This window comes from Brachyistius frenatus, unplaced genomic scaffold, assembly GCF_029030835.1.
Source record: "Brachyistius frenatus isolate BFR_SWC_R1_liver_20210118 unplaced genomic scaffold, ASM2903083v1 Contig_52, whole genome shotgun sequence".
NCBI lineage: Eukaryota > Metazoa > Chordata > Actinopteri > Embiotocidae > Brachyistius > Brachyistius frenatus.
In genome coordinates, this window is record NW_027210651.1 from 168,323 (window position 1) to 189,270 (window position 20,948).

The following is a 20,948-nucleotide window of genomic DNA, read 5'->3' on the forward strand; positions in this document are numbered from 1 at the left end:
TCATAAGCAGATTAGAGGTAGCGGGGAACACACTCAGATGCAGATAGCAGCCGAGCGGCCCATTTCAACCTTGCATTATAATGGACCGAGCTGCATGTGTCGCCTCTCGCAGCCTATTAAGCACAAGATGAATCTTATGTAAGGTTGCCGGGGCTGGCATAATGAGAGCGCGGGGGCTCCGCTCCTCCATTTATTATCAAATGACTAAAACAAAATAATAAGGCTTGATCTATTCACTTTCAATTATGATTTAATCTAGAGACACGCATTTATATTAAATTATTTCAGGTGTGTGTACTTGATCTATCTTTAATTATTGGGATTGTCTGGCTCGCAGATCCAGATAGGCACGTGTGTGGCCTCCTTAGGTTTTTTTTTTGGTTTTAAAAAAAAGATCTTTTAGGCTGTGGTGGTGGAGTAAATATGTTTTTTGATTTATTAAAAATTTTTTTTTAGCATTTATTGTGTGTTAAAATGAATGTCTAAAAACAGACACCCTCTATTCCTTTGAGAAAAACACTTTTTTTTTTAATTAATTAATTAATTTTTGGAGTTGATTGTAGTTCCCCTTCTGTCCAGTAGGCGGCACTGGTGTCACGCAGCACGACGCTGAGCCCTCAGATGGAGATTCAGGAATAAACAAGTGGCACCAACAAACCCCAAAGAAACTTTAGTCTTTCTGGACATTAAAATCACATGGGAGAACGATTTGGCTTTTTTTTTTTTTGTTAGTGTGTGTGTGATCCCGGTTTTAACGTCGTAGTAATCTGGTGTGTTTGATCCAGGAGAAAGTGAAGCAGGTGGAGGCCGCTTTTCCTTCCCACTAATTGGCTGACACGCTTGTTCGGGCTTTATATGAATGAGCTGCGTCTTTTGTGCAAACACACTTTATCTTAAAATATTCCTCACCTTTATTTCTCCTCCTTTCGTGTCCCCGGTAGGCCTGTGTGTGTGTGTGTGTGTGTGCGCGCCCCCCCAACCCCCAACCCCCTTTACTACGACCACTACAAAGCCCCTAACAACAACAGCAGCACTGGCAGTGGAAGTGGAGTGGAGTTGGGTCTTTGTCCGGACAGATGTAGCGACAACATCCCAAACAAAACCCGCTTATTTGTGCTGAGATGAGCCCGTCTGCCTTCTGTGTGTTGGCATTCAACTTCACTAAACAAAAGGAACCGGGGGGAAACATCTTGGATTACCTTTCCTCTTTTCAACGCTAAAAACCAGCCGTGCCACCCCCCCACCCCCCACCCCACACACACACACACACCTCCCCATCCACCCCCCCCCTTTCCTCTCGCCCTCACATTCACTCACACCACGGCCATTCAGCGCTTTGAGTTAACTACCAAAGTTTATTTAAGTGTTGTTATGTTATTGGGACTGTGTGTGTGTGTGTGTGTGTGGGGGGGGGGGGGTGGAATTAGTGTCTTTTTGATTTTGAACGGCGGCAGTGTCTCGGCCGGTGACTTATCTCAGAATAATGCTGTTACCACCTTGAGGAGCAGCTGACACTGACACCATTAAAGTCATGATTAGGTCATTTTATTGAACACCTTTTAATCACGCCACCCTTATCTTATGATATTCATGTGATCCTTTTTACTTTTAGAATTGAGGCTACACATTTAATTAAATTTTACAACAACAACAAAAAATGCTCATTTACAGGCAATGATTTGACATTTTTTTTATTTTTTAAGAAACTTTTTTTTTTTCCGTCCTATTTAGGTGTAGAGTTTGCAAGAAAACACTTTCTAATTTCCATAAACTTCCAGGGAGTTTCTGATTCACCTTTTTCCTTCAGTTTAATCATGAGGAATAATCATGGCGCTTCTTTATATCTATATATTCCCAGAGAAAAATCTCCATAGGCCTGGAAATAGTAAATATACTTTGTAGTGGCTCATATGGGCAGCCTGAGTGAGAGTTTATGCCTGTGTGTGTGTGTGTGTGTGTGTGTGTGTGTGTGCCGGGGCAGGCAGACCCCGCCCCTTTATGCTAATTAGGTCCATTGCCGTGTCAGTGGAGAAGGCCGGCTCTGATTGGCCAGGTCGAAGCCATTTATTCGCTGAGCCCCGTCACATGAATGTTTTTCTATTAACTTGTTCAAAAACTATCTGGAGTTGTCAAGGCTCAGGCGGACAGAGGCGAAAAAGTACAGTTTGTTGATGGTTTTTCGGAGAAGCGACGGGAGAAGTTTTGTGGACACAACATAGCAGGGACCTATTGGGAGAAGGCTCTCTGTCACACACACTCACACACACACACACACACAGCGAGAGAGAGAGAGAGAGAGGGAGAGGGAGAGTGTGCGGAGACGCGGCTTGATGCTTGTTATTTTTGTCCAGAGAAAAAAGTTGAAGAGAAAATCGACAGGTAACTTTTAGCAGCAGCTCTGCGCTCCTCACTGTCTGAATCCGGCTTGTGGAGTTTCTCTCTGGTTTTTTTTTTTTTTTTTTTTTTTTTTTTTTTTTTACTACTTCTTCTTCTTCTTCTTCTTCCGTCTGCTCGGGAAGCTCCAACGAAAAGCTGTTCCTGATGTATAACATGATGGAGACTGAACTGAAGCCCCCTGCTCCCCAGACCAACACTGGGGGCTCGGGCAACACCAACACGTCCGGCACCGGCCCCAACCAGAAAAACAGTCCGGAGCGGGTCAAGAGACCCATGAACGCGTTCATGGTGTGGTCCCGGGGCCAGAGGAGGAAGATGGCGCAAGAGAATCCCAAAATGCACAACTCGGAGATAAGCAAGAGGCTGGGTGCTGAGTGGAAACTTCTGTCGGAGACCGAGAAGAGACCTTTCATCGACGAAGCCAAGAGGCTGCGGGCCCTGCACATGAAGGAGCATCCGGATTACAAATACCGGCCCCGGCGGAAAACCAAGACCCTCATGAAGAAGGACAAGTACACCTTGCCCGGCGGGCTGCTGGCTCCGGGCGGAAACGGGATGGGAAGTGGGGTCGGTGTTGGGGTGGGAGCCGGTCTTGGCGGCGGGGTGAACCAGCGGATGGACAGCTACGCGGCGCACATGAACGGCTGGACCAACGGGGGTTACGGCATGATGCAGGACCAGCTGAGCTACCAGCACCCGGGGCTGAACGCGCACAACCCGAGCCAGATGCAGTCCATGCACCGCTACGACATGAGCGCCCTGCAGTATAACTCCATGACCAGCTCCCAGAGCTACATGAACGGCTCCCCGACCTACTCCATGTCCTACTCCCAGCAAACCACGCCGGGTATGACCGCCCTGGGCTCCATGGGGCCCTCCTCGGTGGTGAAGTCCGAGTCCAGCAGCTCCAGCCCGCCCGTCGTCACCTCGTCGTCCCACCGGGGCGCCCCGGGCTGCCAAAGCGGAGATCTGAGGGACATGATCAGCATGTACCTGCCCGGGGCGGAGGTCAGCGAGCAGACCGCCCAGACCAGGCTACACATGTCCGGGCACTACCAGAGCACCGTGCCCGGGACGACGATCAACGGCACGCTGCCGTTAACACACATGTAAGAGACACAGAGCAGAGAGAGAGAGAGAGAGAGAGAGAGAGAGAGAGAGAGAGAGAGAGAGAGAGAGAGAGAAAAAAAGAACTTTTATAAGAGAAACTGTGGACTACTTAACGTTGGACTATTTTTGTACAGAAAAATTTCGGGGTGGGAAAAGTTGTATAGAAGTCTCCAGGAAAAAGAACAACACGACTCTTTTTTTTTCTTTCATTTTATTCTAAGGAAGCTCTAGAGGAACGGTAGGAGATCCCCTCTTCACTGGCGGATGAAGTTTTTGGAAGACTAGAAAGTGGGAGTCGCAATCAAATGTTTTATTATTGCAATCACCTTTTGTACAGTATTTATCAAAGAAACATTACAATCAGATGAAATTGTTTGTTAAACTGCAAGAGGTTGCATTTTTTTCTTTTCTTTTTTTTTTTTTTTTTATATATATATATATATATATATATATATATATATATATATATATATAAAAAGCAGCTCCAGTTCTGCAGAAAATATTAAAAGTGAAAAATGTCAGAACTGGAATTATATGGGGGCGATCAGTTATGCTCCTTAATTACTGCAAACATTGGAAAGAAAAGGGACATGAAACGAAGCAGGTAATACTGTTTGTTTGTTTTTTTCATTTAAGGTCAATATTACTAAACACTTTAATTTCTTGGAAAAAAAAAAAAAGACCTTTTTTTTTCTCATACAGCTTAAAATATAGGTTGTTAATTTATATTTCCGTCTCCCACTTTTCATCTGTTAGAGGTATGACGCTTGTGCTCTTTATTTTCTAATTGATTTGTACAATTTCTGTATATTTACTGTGATATTTTAAGTTTTTATTTCAAAAATTCATTCCCGTAGTTGTATTTTAAAAATTGTGGCCTGTTCGCAGAAGCCAACCACTCCATGTATATATTACCGGAACTAATACCATCCTTATAACAGTTACAATTTCAGCTGAGTATATTTTTTTTTCAATATGCAGTTTGAAATGAATAAATTTTGGAAATTTGGATACTTGAAATTGTATGAGTTTTGATTTTATTTCATGCTGTGTGTGCAGGCAGTCATTGCATGTTGAGTTGTCATCTGTCTGTTGTGTCTCTTTATTCTCATGTTAATTCTTCAAGACTGACTTTTCTTTGTTTTACATATAAAGTATTTTACCTCAGCTTACAAAAATGACTTTTCTATTTTCTAGTGCCTGCGGATACATGGGCCCCATCAAGCCACAGTTTGTTGCCTGTTTCCTAAAAAGGGGGGGAAGATTATTCCACCAAAATACCCAACATCCCCAGGTATAGATCATTTCTCCTCTTCTATAATCAGTCAGTATTGCTGCTGAGCTGAGGCCCACCTTATCTTTTAAATTAATTCAACAGTGCATCTTTATTTGTAGCTTTCTTGAGCCTTTTTCTTTTGACACACGACTGGTGGAGGAACAATCAAAGTGCACAACTCAGATTTATTTTAGATTCGTGTGTGTCATAGGTGGGTTTTTATTTTTCTGACGACACCTTGCAGCAGCCTGCTATTTAGGAGTATTTACAGCAGCCTATTTGAGCTCAGGCCTTGTTTCATGCTGTAACCTTTTCTCTTCACGCTGTTTTAAAAAAAAAAATAATAATTTTTTTTATCTCTTAGTGATCTGTGCTGGTTTTTGGAAGCTTTCTCTGGTCTTCTCTTTTTTTTTGCACCATAAATCACGGAAGTGGCTTATCATCAGGCTAAAAATATCCAATTAGGTGTGAATTGAAGGTGAGGCTGTGTTGAAAGGAGCGAGGCGAGGCGAGGACCAGCCGGGGATGCTTTATTTATCTGTTCCCCCTCTCCTCTGCGCGTTGTAATAGCTCCACACAGATTCTCGAGTGTGGCCATTTTAATTTCATGTTTAATCAAACGGGCCCTGCTGTTTCCCCGTTAACCCCGCTCCTCATGGTTCAAGCTCTCCGGTGACTCTCGCTGCACACCCACACCCACCACTACACCCAACACCTCCTGCCTTACAAAAAAAAAAAAAAATACACAGCAACGCTTCCAAAAAAAACACCAATCTTCCCATGCATCTTTGTGCCAGCCAGCCTGATTTCCCCCTCTCGTAATAATAATCCTTATGATGAGCTAACAGCTCGCCCTGAATTTAACTAACGGTTTTAAATCTGGGGGGGAGTGTGTCTGCCTCTGTGTGTGTGTGTGTGTGTGTGTGTGCGTGCGTGTGTGTGTGCGTGCGCGCAGCGAGGTAGATTAGGGCCGTTGTGTCTTGCAGACTGGGTCCCGGGGGAGCGGCAGATGAATATTTGAAGAGGCCCCTCGGTATTTATCCGTCCACTTCTCCCTCTCTCTCCCTCTCTCTCCCCCCCCCCCCCAGTCGCACCTCCGAGAGGTCAGGGGATCGTTGGTTGCCCCATTAATTATTGATCCGAGCAGCTGAATTGGTTGTAATAGCCGAGAACGCCGGTGATAAACAATTTGTTTTGAAAAGGTCGAACGAGAAGACGCATTAAATTCTCCTTTTTATTTTTTTTATTTATTTTTTTGTGTTACTGCCATGAAACACCCGGGCCCCCTGCAGGCCCGCAGGCCCCGCGAAATTAGTATTTTTTTTTCCCCCGGCTGAGCGCTGCACCTTTGATGTGATGAAAAAGCTTTTTGAACGGAAAGAGCACTTGATGTGTTTGATGATCAATTTATTATTTTCTGTGGCGTATCAGACCTGTGGCTTATTGGTAACGGCTGTAAAGATGGTTCACACAGTCCGGATGCTCCGCTGGAGGCCCAGGCAGCTTTTAAAACGGAAAACAAAAACACGCACACTTTTATTATCAATGCTATCTCAGAATGTCAAATTTCGATTATTTTTTTTTTTTAATTATTTTTTTAAGAGGAGGTTTTTGGCCATTCGAGCCATATGAATACTCGTTCAAGCTTTTATTTAATTCTATATTCGTGTTTATCGTAAAATTTAGAAGAAAAAAAAAAAAAACCCGTTTCTATGTGAGTGAGGCCAAATAGTCAGACGGCAAATGTTCCCACTGGAAACACAGATATCGTGCTATCTCAGTAGAAAAATATTAGCCCGCATTTATCCCCTGTGCTCTCCAAAATCTGATTTAATCAGAGACGCTTGAAGCTCAGTGGCGCTCCTGTTCAAACATTGAATAAAGGCGCTGAGGAGACGGAGGTGATACCGGGAATCAAGTGTCTAACGTGTTACACCTCCCGTGGCGTGAGCGCGACGACGTGGACGGAATCCGCCATTATTCAGTAAACCTCGTCGGGTTTGAATAAAAGTGCTCTAATATTTCCAATTTGTATCAACCTAAAATAAGAAATAAAAAAAAAAGATGGAGGCAGAGCGGGCCTTTCAGGTGTTTGCTGTGTGATAGGAGGCGCGAGGCCTGGTCAAGGTGTCCCCCTTCATCCTTTCATCCATCCATCCATCCTTTCATCCATCCATCCATCCTTTCATCCATCCATCCATCCATCCATCCATCTCTCCTTCTGTTCCTCGCGTGCAGAGTCTGGCTGTCGCAGCTCGAGGATATTTGGCCTGCAACAGGTGGTAAGCGCGCGCCTCATCTTTTTTTTTTTTTTGCCCCCCGGTTAAAAAAAAAAAAAAAAAAAAAAAAACAGAAAAACTCCCAGATGTTATCTACGATAACCTGTAATGTGAGCGTGCCTTTAGCACAACACTGACGTGTTTCATTACAAAGATGTTTATCTTTGTAATCTTAGTAACTCTAGGCAACAAAAAGTGTCTTCAATATAGCTTTTTAATTTAGCATAAAATTCCCGTTTATTTTGGTTCGTCTCGGTCGCAGCAGGTCGTGAAACCGTTTTCTCCAACAGACAAGGCCGTGAAGCCTCCGGGCCTCCCGTGACAACTTTACTCAGCCACGATAAAATGAATATCGTTTTCTAAAATAAGATTATTATGAGGAATCAGACGTGTTCACGCGGTTTATCACTTTCCAAATCCCGCATCTTGTTGTTGAGATTATATCATTTAAAAAAAAAAAAAAAAAAAAAATTAGGTCAAATGACCCTCCTGCACACGCGCGCGCGCACACACGCAAACAAAACGGGCTTAGTGGCCCTGTAATCCCACGAGAGCCACTTTCCTTTTTCACCACGTTGCGGATAATAAGGAGGAGGGTGCATGACGTCACCCACACACACACGAAGCGGTCCACTGGTCCTCAGTTGAATGTGTTTCTTACAACGCCAAATTAAAATCTGGCATTTTATTGAGCCGTTTATCACCATTATCATCACGTTATTTATTATATTTTTACAAACATAAATTGTAGAAGACATAAATGTAACATGCTGCGTGAGGCTGTTAAAGAGTAAATCCTATTTTTCAGACACACTAAGGAGTTTTTTTTTTTTTTTTTTAAAGAATATATAAACACAACACTAAGTCAGACATGTATTTTATTAATAATGAGAAGCTTAAAAAAAAGTATCATGTATATTTCCAGTAATTATTCCTTTATTAAAATAATGCAACTTTGAATTAATATGGTCCAAAAAAAGGGCCGATTGGGCCTTTTAAATATCCAACATTGATTTAAGTTGCTCTCTGATTGATCAACACAGACTCTTGCCTCGTGTCAGGATGCTTCTGCAAGCCAGAGTGAGTGAATTTAGCCTTCCTTCAGGATTAGTTGAGTAAAATAAATCAAAAACTTGATCAAAAGTTGCATCGTTTATATTCTTCTCTTCCTGTCGTGTCATTACTCTGCAACCCTGAGGAGGAGGTTTTTTTTTTTAAATTTTAGGCTGCCCAACATCGCAGCCTTCATCGCAGGGAAAGACAGCAAGAATGGTTGAATAGCAAAACTGTCAGAGCAGAGAGCTGTCGTGTGTTTCAGCTGCGTGTGTGTGTGTGTGTGTGTGTGTGTGTGTGTGTGTGTGTGTGTGTGTGTGTGTGTGTGTGTGTGTGTGTGTGTGTGTATATATATGTGTGTATTTGGAGCATAGAGGGACTGAATGGCAGCCAGTAGCCTGCTGATCTAGCGCAGGTGCAGGGAAGGGAAGCGGGCGGTGTGTGTGTGTGTGTGTGTGTGTGTGTGTGTGTGTGTGTGTGTGTGTGTGTGTGTGTGTGTGTGTGTGTGTGTGTGGAGGGGCTCTCTGTCTCTCTCTCTCTCTCTCTCTCTCTCTCTTTCCTTCCCTCTCTCTCCCTCTCTCTCCCTCCCTCGCTCTCCCCTACGCTCTACACACACACACACACACACACACACACACACACACACACACACACACACACACACACACACACACACACACACACACACATTCACTCCCATTGAATAGGACCACACACTGACACAGACCAGCATGCCATCAGCCTCGCACTGCTCTCGGCCTGCATTCTCAGAGGCTCGAGGCCTCACCACCACCACCACCACCACCACCACCACCACCACCACCTCCTCCTCCCCTTCCTTCTCCCCCCCCCCTTTCCTCCCCCACCACTTCACCAGTGGCTCGAGCTCCGTTTATCATTTCTGCTCATTGATCCTGACAGCTTTATAGAGCGCCATCATTAGAGGAATGCACAGTTTTCAGCGGATCGCGACTCTAGAAGATAAAACAAAACCATTTTTGGACTCCTCTGTTTTTACTGTAACTGGATCTTACTGCCTGACAGAACATATCAAAGTACATGTAGCCTGCTCAGGTGTCGCTCGATTTTTAATTGTAGCCTGCTCCATCAGAACTTCAAGGTGGCTGTCACGTTACAGATCTAAACATTTTTAAGTCAAACTCTGAGATTCAGCACCACCTGCTTTATCTACAACTTTAAAATGATGGCATGATTATCTCAAAATACTTTTTAGCCTCTACACTTTTCATTCAGCTACTTCCAAACTTTTCCTTTGTTGTTTTTTTGAGCATTGATTTTGGTAGCCGTCACTTACTTTCGTTACTAAATCTGTGTCACACCTGACGATTTTGGTGCTTCGCCCCGTTTGTAAAATGCACAAGAAGCTTGTGTTGCACACCCGTGTGGCTGCATGAAACTTCAACTGGTCCTGCACTTTGTCGAACTTGTTTTACTGCCTTGGTTCTCTGTCTCGAAAATGTTCGAGGATTGAGACATAAAGGCCTCTCCTGAAATCAAGTGAAACATGACTTGTCTTCGTCTCATTTAAGTCCTGACGTTCTAATGGAGGCTATTGATGAAGGCTGTTTTTTTTTGTGTGTTTTTTTTCACTCTTCCAAGAACATATTCATATTTTGCTTCATGATGAGATTAGTATATAGGCGAGGAGAAAGGAGAGAGGTGGGGAGATGGAGGGGGGGGGGGGTGGGGTGAGAGGACGAGGGTTTTCCTCCGAGGAGAGCCGACAAACTACAATATGAGGCCTGTTGTACTGTAGCCAGTCGGGGGGGGGGGGAATCCTTTCGCTCTGAGCTCAAACTGACCTGAGGTCGGCTGTTAAAAAGAACACTGTCAATAAATCAGTTCAGCTCATTACAGAAAAACTATCATAACAATTTTCAAGTAACATTATTTCTCTTTTATGCCATTTTAATATTTTTCTGACTGAATTATAAAGTTCATAACTTGTGCTTCATGTATTATAGAAATCAATTTGAATGAGTTGCCCTTTTTCTCCCTTTATTCCTTTAATCTTTTTTTTTTAAATTTAATTTGAAGGTCACTTTTATTGAGTGTATTACTCAGCACTGACTTCCACGTGCTCTTATTTTAATGTACAGACTAATTTTAATGTACAAATTAATTGTCCCTATAGTAAAAAAAAAAACTGCAAAAAATGAAAGTGTCATTATGCACATTGTCTTATAACTAATTCGAGTTAATACAGTCATAATGACAGTATAACGACAAGCTAATTGGCCTTTTTCCTTCACAACAATGCTACCAGATCAGCATCTCTTTATTATTTAATAACGTCAAACGCTTGGCTGGCTGTGCTGGCTGCTGAGCCTGCTGGCTGCTGTTGGGAAGAGGACAATGCAGCTCCAATTCAGGAGTTTCACTCAAGCTATATGGTTGCTGGGAAAAAAAGAAAAAAAAAAAATCCAGAGCGAGGGGAGGACACAGGCTTTTAAGCAGTTGCCAGACATTTGAACAGAGAGAGCGAAGAGACACGGTTCCTACAAAATGAAATCAAAATAATAATAATTTTAAAAAGTATTTATTTTTTTATTATTTCGTTTGCTGCTTTCTTGCAAGATATTTTCGTCTCTTTAGCTCTTTTAGAAAAGCTTGAAGCAACAGGTGACTGTGCAGCAGCGGCCCGGCCGTCTTGCAGCCACACGTGAAAGTGGTGCATGGTCTGCTGGTCTTTTGTTGTCCGGAAATTTGGACACTGTGTTTACTGAAGGGGAAGGGGGAGGGGGGTGGTTTGCACCTTCACTGTTAATCTAACGCCAGCAACCTCTCTATGTAGTTTGTCAGGAAAATATATGCAATTTCTGGATTAAAAAAAAGAAAAGTAAAGCAGAGAATAACTGTAAACTTTGTGGATAGCCAAACAGACCCAGGAAACATTTCTGGTCTTGTTTTGTTTTCTTTCGAGTTTTGAAGCAGAACAACAATTTCCCTGTTGCCGTAGCACGTCGCTCGTCTGGAACAATATCAGCGGGTTTCCAGGAGGCCGGCTCACGCAGCTCATGGAGACCCGGAGGGGAGGGGAGCGGAGCGGGGAGGAAAAGTGGACGGGTCGGGACGTCTCGTGGAGACGCACACAATAAAATAGAGACGATCACTGCTGCAGTGGCTTTTTCTTCACCAAAACACTCCCCGTTGCAGATTTCGATCCAGGTGGCCGAGGTGTTGCAGCTGTGCCATCATCCAGCCCGCTGCTCTGATTTTTTTTTTCTTTCTTTCTTTCTTCCACTTGTTGAATCAGGGGCGATTAGAAAACCGAGCTCTCGATTTCTGTGTTTCTGGATTCAGTCTGTAGATAAATAACGATGATGTTTGTTCGTTACACAACCGAAGACATTTAGACAGCCTGGACTCAGAAACTGTGAGCCTTTATTATATCTGACATGTCTAGAAAATCTGATTTTTGTTCCCTTACTGTGAACTTTGAACCCTCTTCGATACTGATAAAGGAAAAATAATATAGATTTTGTTTTCTAAATTGCTGGAAAACAAACTTTTTATATCTGCATCTCCACCGTAGTTTTACTTCAGTGAGTATTTTGTGTCGACTATAGCTGGCGTTAGAAAAAAAAAACAAAAAAAACATATTTAATGGATCATTTTCCTGCTACAAATCTGTTTTCTGTGCTGACACCGTTGAGCTGGAGGTTTGTTCTGTAGGCATGCGGAGATTCTTTGATAGAGAAGGCTGTTGAGCTGATGGGACTGAATCATCATTAACAAGCCAACAGACACAGGAACCCCCCTCCTCTGGTCTCATTTCCCAGCATAGACACTAACCTCTTTCACTCTGTCATCAGCCCGACTCTCGCTCTCTCTCCCTCTCTCCCTCCACCGACTCTCGCATACAACAGCACAGTCCATTGTTCCCCGTCCCTCCCTCCGCCTGGCCCCCCGACCCAACTGTTGACCAACAACTCCACTGGCACATTAAACGGGGAGAGGGGGGGAGGGAGGGTGTCCTATTTTAGAATATGACACATCCACAAATGCATGCTGAGAAAAAGTGGGTCCGACTGGCTGAGAAAGGTGTGGCTTTCAGTTTGGTTTTTTGTGTTTTTGTCAAACATATACACATTGTCGGAGCATAAAAACGTGTTTAAAGACATTAGAATAAAGTAAATAACTTGAAACCAAATAATACGCCACTTAAAAAGAAAATACACGTCAGCAAAAATGTCCTGAGAGAATATATACTTCCAATTTTAAACCTGTTATTCCAGCAGTCCTGTGTTGTGCAGGATATAGACATTAACCACAGTTTGCTCACCTGCGCTGCTTTACAAAATAAAAGCTTTAGAAATGGTGTAAAGCAGTGATATGGGGGGAGGGGACGGGGTCCTCCCATGGGACATGAGTGAGGCCTCTGAATGGATGCTGGAGACAGTAAATGTGGTTGTTAGTGAGTCTCTGCCTATCTGACAGCGACAATGAATTAACTTGAAACTACTGAATGACATTTAATTTACTGCAAATAGAAACCAAGTGACACCACTAACTGTGGGATTCAGCAAAATCTGTGTGGTGGTAAAACAAAAAAATCAGTTGAAATCAACCTAATATTTGTTAAATGGTTGTTGTTTTGTTCGTTTGACTTTATTAAAACCCCAACATTAATAGTAATGAAGTGCAGCCTCAAACTGAGCTTTCACCGTCAATTCAATGAAGGGGACAAAAATTCATAACCAGACATAGTGATCAAAAATATCACGTGTATGAGCAAATCGCATACATTTATTAAAAAAAAAAAAATAAAAAAAAAAGCCGTGAAGCACCCAGGTGAGAAATAGCGTTGGAAAACAACGTTAAGTCCAATTTTAGAGCTCTTAGAGAGTCTTTGGTTTCCTTGATCCAAACACAACATCAGGGTTAAGTGTTTGGGGTTTTACAAAAAAAAAACAACCTAGTCTGTTTTAGTGCATAACCTGGACAGCATCAAAACGTGCAGCACTCAAGTCACTACTCACAAAATCAACCAAATTAAATTAGTTTTTCAACACGTCAGAGTTTTACTGAGACGCTTCATGTGTTTTTATACTCCCCAGTTTTCAAGATCACTTCATAAACTTAGAAACGACTTTTAGTAATGCATCTACACTTTTAACACGCTTTTTTTCTTCTCTTGTGTGTGTGTATGTGTGTGTGGGTGTGGGTGAGTGTGAGTGTGAGTGTGTGAGACACCCACAGGACAGGTGTTAATGTGTTTTCAAGGCTAGTCTTGCATGACAACATGTCAGACATAGTTGTTCAGACACTCCCCGCTTGTGTTTCCCCTCACTTCACACTCATTTTCTCCTCTCTTCAAGATAAAAGCATCCTCTAAATGTCATTTGCCAAATGTTGTTGTGTCACCAGTAAACAAACACATGCTGATGTATTCAGACTCTTCAGGGCCGTCAGACCGAATCACGTCGACACCTCAGGTTGCGCTCCTCCACGTGGAAATGCCGTGTCTCTTTCAGCCGTGAATTATCCTGCTGACCCCCGACCCCCGGCCGGTTTACAGACATTACAAAACCGCGACTGAGTTTTTGACAGTACGGATCATAAGTCAAACACGATGTATTCTTCATCCAAACAAGACGAGCTACAGCTGGGACTGAATCCTGGTTGTTGTTTTAACCTTTTAGATAAAAAAAGTGACTGAACTCCCGTCATGAAACATGTTTTCCTGCTTACTTGAACACAACACTGATATCAATATCAAAGCATTCCCCTCATTATTACCAACCATTTAACATCTCACAAAAAGCTGTTGCGTGATCCGTTTACGTGCGTCATTAATCTTTAAGATAATAACGCATTTAATGTAATCAGACATGTTGTCGTCCTACAGATTATACGCCACGTAACATCTCTGATCTATGACGGAGCTGCGTATTTAGACAGTGTATGTCTGTGCATCAGTTTGTTTTGACTGCGTCACGCTGGATGTTTGTCAAACTGTTGTGTTATTCATGTGGTGGAGCATTAACAGTGCGCGAACATACAAACCTCTCCCACCGCTGCTTTCCTGTGAAATACCCAAGGAAATACGTTTCTGCGTTTGCTCAGCTCCTACGAAGGGCACATTTATTTTTTATTATGCATAAAATCCGGCTTCCAGTCGACGGCGTTGACCGTACAGTGTAGATTTCGATTGATTGCATCAGTCACTATCGGGCTATTCTGGAGCTGGTGACTCTGAGGTCTCCCTCTCCCTCCATCTCTCTGACAGAAGCTGTTGTTGAATGGAAGAGTGGCCTCTTTCAGTGTGGGTGTCCCCTCGGGGCCAACTGGCAGAGATAATCAGAGAGGACAGTTACAGACAGACAGACAGACAGACAGGCAGGCAGATGCAGCAGACTGAGGTTGTTTCTCTCAGACTCCGAGGCACATTCTTGGTGTTTGTCCTGTTCTACAAGTTGTGAAATCCCCTTTGTACGATAAGGACACTTATATTTTTGATTTTTGTGTTATTTCAAGATTGCCCCCCCTCTCCCCCTCTTTATTTGTTCACCTTAAAATATGCAACTGTGTTTCTAAATCCTTTCTGCAGGAAGTGTAATTGTCTGTAAATACTGCAAGTGTCACAAAATCGTCGGTGTTATCTTAAGAGTGGAAACAAAACACTGATTATATTAGATTGTATTCAATTAGATTAGATTAGATTAGATTATATTATATTAGATTATATTATATTATATTATATTATATTAGATTAAATTAGAATAGATTAGACTCTGTTTTACAGGTCTTTGTAGCACAGTATATAAAAGAAAAGAAAACTAAGATTATTAAACTAGAAATAGTTTAAAAGAAATAAGAAAGATCAGAGAAAAAATAGAATATGAAAATTTTTACAATCATTGAGACTCTCAGACTTTAAATCGCAAGAAATGGCCTTTTTCTAGATGTATACTTTGCACTTTTTTTGTTGTTATTTATTGTGTCAATCACATGAATTTAAAAGATTCCTCTGTTGTAGGTGTGAGACATTAGTTTTTCTTCTATCCCTTGCTGTAAAGAGCCAAAAGGTTGTTACTAAAACACAGCCCTGACTGTTTTTGGTAATTAATCGTCTTTTCTCCTCAGAGAAACCATCAAACGTTTTTAGTTCTCCAGCTGATAGAAGTGTGAACCTTCCTGTAACGCTGCACACCGATACATAAAGCTTCATCTGCTGTTACACATCATTTTATTCTTGTTGTCGTCACGCTCCTCTACTTGTTCTTAATTTATTGTGAACAAAGTTGCTTGTGTTAATGTCATATTCATGATTTCCTGAGAGATTTCTCTGGAGACGCTGCAGCATTGAATCTCTGATTAAGCGTCTGGACAATAAATCAGTGTTATGCATTATAAAATGCTGATAAACAGTTTGATAACATATTTATTCATGTGTGCAACTTGATCTTTACATGAGGCTCATATTTCAAAAGATTGCATGATGGTCACAAGGAGCTGCAACGCTGGACGTTTCCATCGCTTTTCTGACTACACCTGTGTGTGTGTGTGTGTGTGTGTGTGTGTGTGTGTGTGTGTGTGTGTGTGTGTGTGTGTGTGTGTGTGTGTGTGTGTGTGTGTGTGTGTGTGTGTGAGGAAGGTGGAGAAAGAGAGAGAGAGAGAGAGAGAGAGAGAGAGAGAGAGAGGTGGAGAATATAGGGCAGAAAGAGAGAGGGGGGGGGAGGGAGAGAGGGTCTGGCCTGAGTTGGGTTGGGTTGGGCAGGTCAGTGCAGCAGCATTTGATTGTAAATAAGAGAGGAGTCAGTTCACACGCCGATCAAGTGACTGCCGGGAACAAGCGATCCATTTGAATCAGGTGGCTATCTCCCTATCTGAGAGATCAGAGCCCTGTCACCCCCCCACCTGCCTCCTCCCTTTGCTCTCGTCATTGTGTGTCGCGCAGTAAGGGACACACACACACACACACACACACACACACACACACACACACACACACACACACACACACACACACACACACACACACACACACACACACACGAACACACAAGTGAAATGACATGTCCCTCCCTGCTGGCTATAAGGGCAGAGAGAGTGGCTGGATGAGATTTCACTGTCTCACGTTAGAATAGGAGAGGAGAGGAGAGGAGAGGAGAGGAGAGGAGAGGAGAGGAGAGGAGAGGAGAGGAGAGGAGAGGAGAGGAGAGGAGAGGAGAGGAGAGGAGGAGCCCTCCGAGCATAATATCCTGGAACCTTTCCTGTCATTGCTAGAAAATAATGTGTAGAAATCAGTGATTTATAGAAAAATGTTTTTTTTTCTCTGAGCAGAAAAGTCAAAGGTTTATGTTTAAACTGTGCTGTGAATACCATCCGAAGCTATATTGTAGTCTATATTTAATCATTTATAAACTCACAAGCTCTGATTTATCTTAATGTTATCCTCACAAGCAGGTAAAGTGGTCTGAGATCTTATTTTGACCATAAATAAATCTGTAAATAAATTTTCTGTTAATTATTTAGTCTATAAAATGGTAAAAATTGAACATCACAATTTCAAAGAACCCTTCATATTTCTTTTTTTTTTTTCATTCAACAATTGAAAACCCCAAAATATTATATTTCCAGATACAAAATAGAACAAATATTTACATTTGAGAAGGTGAAATCAGCTAATTCAAGATTTCCTTTTCAAAACTAGTGACAATTAGTTTCAGTCAATCAACGAATCGACAAATTATTTCAGGGTTAATTCTATTAAGTGCTCTTTTAAATATGTAAATAATACTCTCCTTTGCTTTGATTATAAGAGACCAAAAAGCTCTTCAATTAGTCTGGTTGTCACAATAAAGACGTGTGAAAAATGGTTCAGATAAAACGTGGTCGGCAACACGCCCACTTTCACACACTCACATATGTTTTTTTTATTATTTTTTTTTATGCTGCATCTTGACAACGACCCCCAGGGGAGACGACGATGTGTGACAGCTGCTGCTTGTTCATATTGATTAAATGACAGCCAGGATCATTTACCGATTTACCGACTGACGGAGCTCAAAGGTGCGACGCTGCCCTGAGGGAGCTTTCAGGCCTGTTAGCCCGGACAGCCCGCAGTTTATGATCTCAGCCGCTGCTTTAATGTGAACATCATCCTCTGTCCCACTGTGATCCCACAAGGCGCTCATTAGATCACACTGTTCATTTCTGATGTTAACACGATCAGTTCAAGAGCTTCCATTCAGGTGCAGATTGAATCACGATGACACCTCTGAGAAATACAAGATTAGTAATAGAAATTGATTTAAAAGAGGTTTAGAAACCAAGTTTGTCTTTTAATAAATGAAAAGTAACATCGACTTTGGGTTTTTGTAGTTTTCCATCCATTTTCCCATCAGTAATAACAACATTTACCACAATAAAACATACAAAATGTTACCACTTTATTTATAAAAATGTATTTTGAATTGATGTAATGTTGACCAATAAGATCCAGTTTATTAAACAGCGTTTACCTTCAAAATATGTTCAAGTAGAAATGGAAACAGCAGGTTTTATTTGTTTTTGGCAGGCTACCAATATAACAGCAAACAAATAGAGATTGTTTGGCTGAACATAAGAGAGGGAAATATCAGGACATGGATAAGATGAGGCAAGAGAGGGACGGTTAGGATGGGAATGAGCTGTAAAAGACGACACACAGAAGGACAGGAAAGGACATGGCAGGAGAATAATAAGTTGAGGTAGGACGTAACTTTTAGGACACTGTATAGTATGATAAGACAAGACTATATGCAGGATAAATCAGGACAGGACAAGACGAGGCAAGAAAGGGACGGTTACGATAATGAGACAAGATAAAACTAGACCTACCTGGACAGAAAGAGACACGGCAAGAACAGAAGCAGCAGGACAAGATAGGACAGGACTGTGTTAAATGTGACTGATTAAGAGAGGACATTAGAGGACGAGAAAAGGGTGGTTATGATTGGACAAGACAGGACATAGTTGGACATGAGAGGGACGTGCAGAACATGGAAGTCCTGAAAGAGTCGGCACAGAAAAGGACAGGGTCGTGCGGCTGTCTCTCTTTTCATTTTTCAGTTTTATGTCTCCCGTGTGTGTGGTAAGTCCACAGCGCTGGCAGTGCCGGGACAGGCGGGACATTTGGCAACATCAGCCGCTGCCAACTGTCCCAGTCCAGCGAGCTTTGGCTCTTTGTGCTGTACGTTTGAGCGTGTGGCCTTGGGAACGAGCCAGGTGAGGCTGCGGAGACTAAAGCAGAGACGGATCAATCACTTGGTTCTCTGGGCCGCTGAGTGACAGTCGGCCCGGGGACACAAACATTGAGGATATTGATTTTGAGTGGCCTTTCCATTAGATCTGTCTGAATCGCTCTTTTTAAGGCGTCCACACGCAGTCAAACATTTACAATTTGCATACACACAGAGACAATCCTGACGATCCTTGATTCTTTAACTCTGTCTTTATTTCTTCCTCTTTGTGTTTTCTGTCGTCTCGTTGACGGGACTCTAGCTGTGTGTGAGTCTCTGGAAGCAGGAATGACCCTCTGGCCATGCTTTCTAACAGGCCTCGAGGATATTTAACAGCATGGAGGGCGGTCTCTATGGCACTTAAAGGAAGCTATTAACCATAAAATGTCATATAGTGAGATGTTTACAGCTTGTGAAGAAGCGCAGCCTTAAAAAGTTCAAACATTTGGGTGGGTATGAAAATAAGAGACTGTAAAAGAGCCGCAAATTATCCCATAAACATGCAAAAGTGGGAGGAGGTGCAGGTAGCATACATATTTTTCACCCCTGTAAAGTCACTCAAATTTTCAGTGTTATTCAACGAAGAAACATGGAAATCTCCTGGATAGTTTAACAGTATTGTTGATTTATGTAACAGCTACCAGATTTAATTTATTCAACTTTCTTCCTGTCATATTGGTAAAGCGCTAAAGATTGCAATATCCATTAGCCTTGGTTGCTATGGAGAAAAAGCAGAGGCCCGATTTTGAGCTGTAGAAAATACAAAAAATTGAAACGATGGCGTTTTATTTTAATTAGTGACAAAAACTGGCATACAAATCACCTAAAAGTCAACAGATGATGGTCGGGTTGGTTGTTTGGATGGACTTTCCTCCTTCTTTTAACCAGAAGTTAATGTTTTAACCATGAAGGTTCCTCTCGTTAAACAAGTGTTACTTTAGCCAACCATATTGTTGACCAAAATCTGACACCAAACTTCATAAACTTCCGCCAGCCGATAGCCGTAACCTGACTGCACCACAGGCCTGTCAATCAAACAGACACGCCCCCAAAGACACGGCTTTTTGAGGCCTTTTTTCCGAATGAATGATGAAATGCCAGAAAACTAATAAGGAGTGACTTTAGCTAACAGACTAAAATAACTTGTGATAATAATTTATTGACTTTGTATTAAATGAGAGAATTTTAATGGAAGTCTATGGAGTCGGAGGCTTTTCGTAGCCAACCTCTAGTGGCGTTCGGTGGTATTGCAGCTTCCACATTGGCCTAATTTTTCAGACCCGGAAGCTACGTCCACTTTTATATACAGTCTATAGTTAAAGCATAAGTTTGTAGTAGTTCCCTGCATTAAGTGATCGACTGTATCGTACCAAGCTGCTTTTTGGAAGTTTCTCCCTCCTTGTGCATCTTTTATACCGATGAGGAAACGTTTGTGTCCATCCGAGCTTTAAAAGGGCTCCAACTGTTAAGTCACCAAACATTATGCATCACAAAAATGACCCGGACTTTTATTTCTGGATCCCTGAACACCCAAAATTAATTTCCTCACTTTACACACCCACACATTGTACAGTTAAAACCAGTTTAATGTGAACTGAGTGAAGATAAGGAAAATGTGAAGAGGAAAATCGACAAACAAGCAAATAAACAGAAAAACGCTTCAATGTGGCCGTGGATGATGGGAGGGGAAGTCTGCGTTGGGAGCAGCGGCCTAATAAGGCTAAATACCAGACTGTGAATAATCTCCCAGTAAACTGTCTACTCATGAAAAACACAGAGATGCAACAGCAGCAACTCTCGCTTTCTGCCTGGCTGCCCTCCCCCTCCCTCCCCCTGCTCTCTCTACCAGCCTCTCTCTCTGTCTCTGTCCACACCGGTTTCTCCCCCCCCCAACCCCCGCCCCCCTCCCTCCCTCCCTCCTTCCCCTCGCTCTTTCTTTACTTTCTCGCTCCTGCTCTCCTTCCTCCCACCTCCTCTTCCTCGCTGCTCGTCTCGTCTCAGTAAGTAGGATAAGGCTTGGAGAGCTCTGTCGTCGTGGTAACTGCCAGAAGTATTCAGTTTGAAGTTTGAGGAGGTCAGTTTGCGGGTCAGAGTAACCCCCCTAACCAACCGTGCACACACACACACACGCACACACACACACACACACACACACACACACACACACACACACACACACACACACACACACACACACACACACTCTCACAGGGCCCAGGACAGGAGTAGGGGTGTTGAGAGGACCCCCATATGGGCCCGGGCCCTTATACATGAGGGGATCAGGAGGGGGAATTGATGTTTTTTGGAGGGGCAAGGGCCACTGAAAAGCTCTGCTTCTAAAACAGTTGTGGTGCCAGAACTTTTTTAATTTCTGGGACTGAAATTAAGCTGATTACGAGCGATATCGCACGATGTTGTAGGTGTATTTTTTTTTTTTTTTTTGCAGTTCAGTAACTCCGAACATTTCCATTCCTTTAGTGTGATGATCAGCAATCTCACACCTCAGTGACTGCTGATTTATGCTAATATGTGTTTCACAGTATCCATCTTTGAGAAATGGAGGAAAATTGTAGCATCCTGAGG

At 42.6% G+C, this 20,948-nt stretch overlaps 1 protein-coding gene and 1 long non-coding RNA gene across 3 annotated transcripts in view; both read left to right on the forward strand.

Annotated features, from left to right (window-relative positions):
- The window catches only part of LOC138624486 (uncharacterized), a 62,530-nt gene that overhangs the window by 34,385 nt on the left and 7,197 nt on the right, over positions 1–20,948 (forward strand). The window contains exon 3 of one of the 2 annotated variants that reach the window (XR_011311157.1): positions 4,705–4,801. The exons of the other annotated variant lie outside the window; for it this stretch is intronic. This is a non-coding gene — a long non-coding RNA (uncharacterized lncRNA). The remainder of the gene's footprint in view (positions 1–4,704; positions 4,802–20,948) is intronic. 2 annotated transcript variants of the gene reach the window in all.
- On the forward strand, positions 1,718–3,573 carry sox2 (SRY-box transcription factor 2). The gene has a single exon (XM_069704717.1). The coding sequence runs from the start codon at positions 2,542–2,544 to the stop codon at positions 3,508–3,510; it is 969 nt and encodes a 322-aa protein (XP_069560818.1). The 5' UTR covers positions 1,718–2,541; the 3' UTR covers positions 3,511–3,573.

Bases quoted from the DNA above. Each gene is read 5' to 3' on its own strand.
- sox2 (XM_069704717.1), top strand. From the start codon at position 2,542: ATGTATAACATGATGGAGACTGAACTGAAGCCCCCTGCTCCCCAGACC.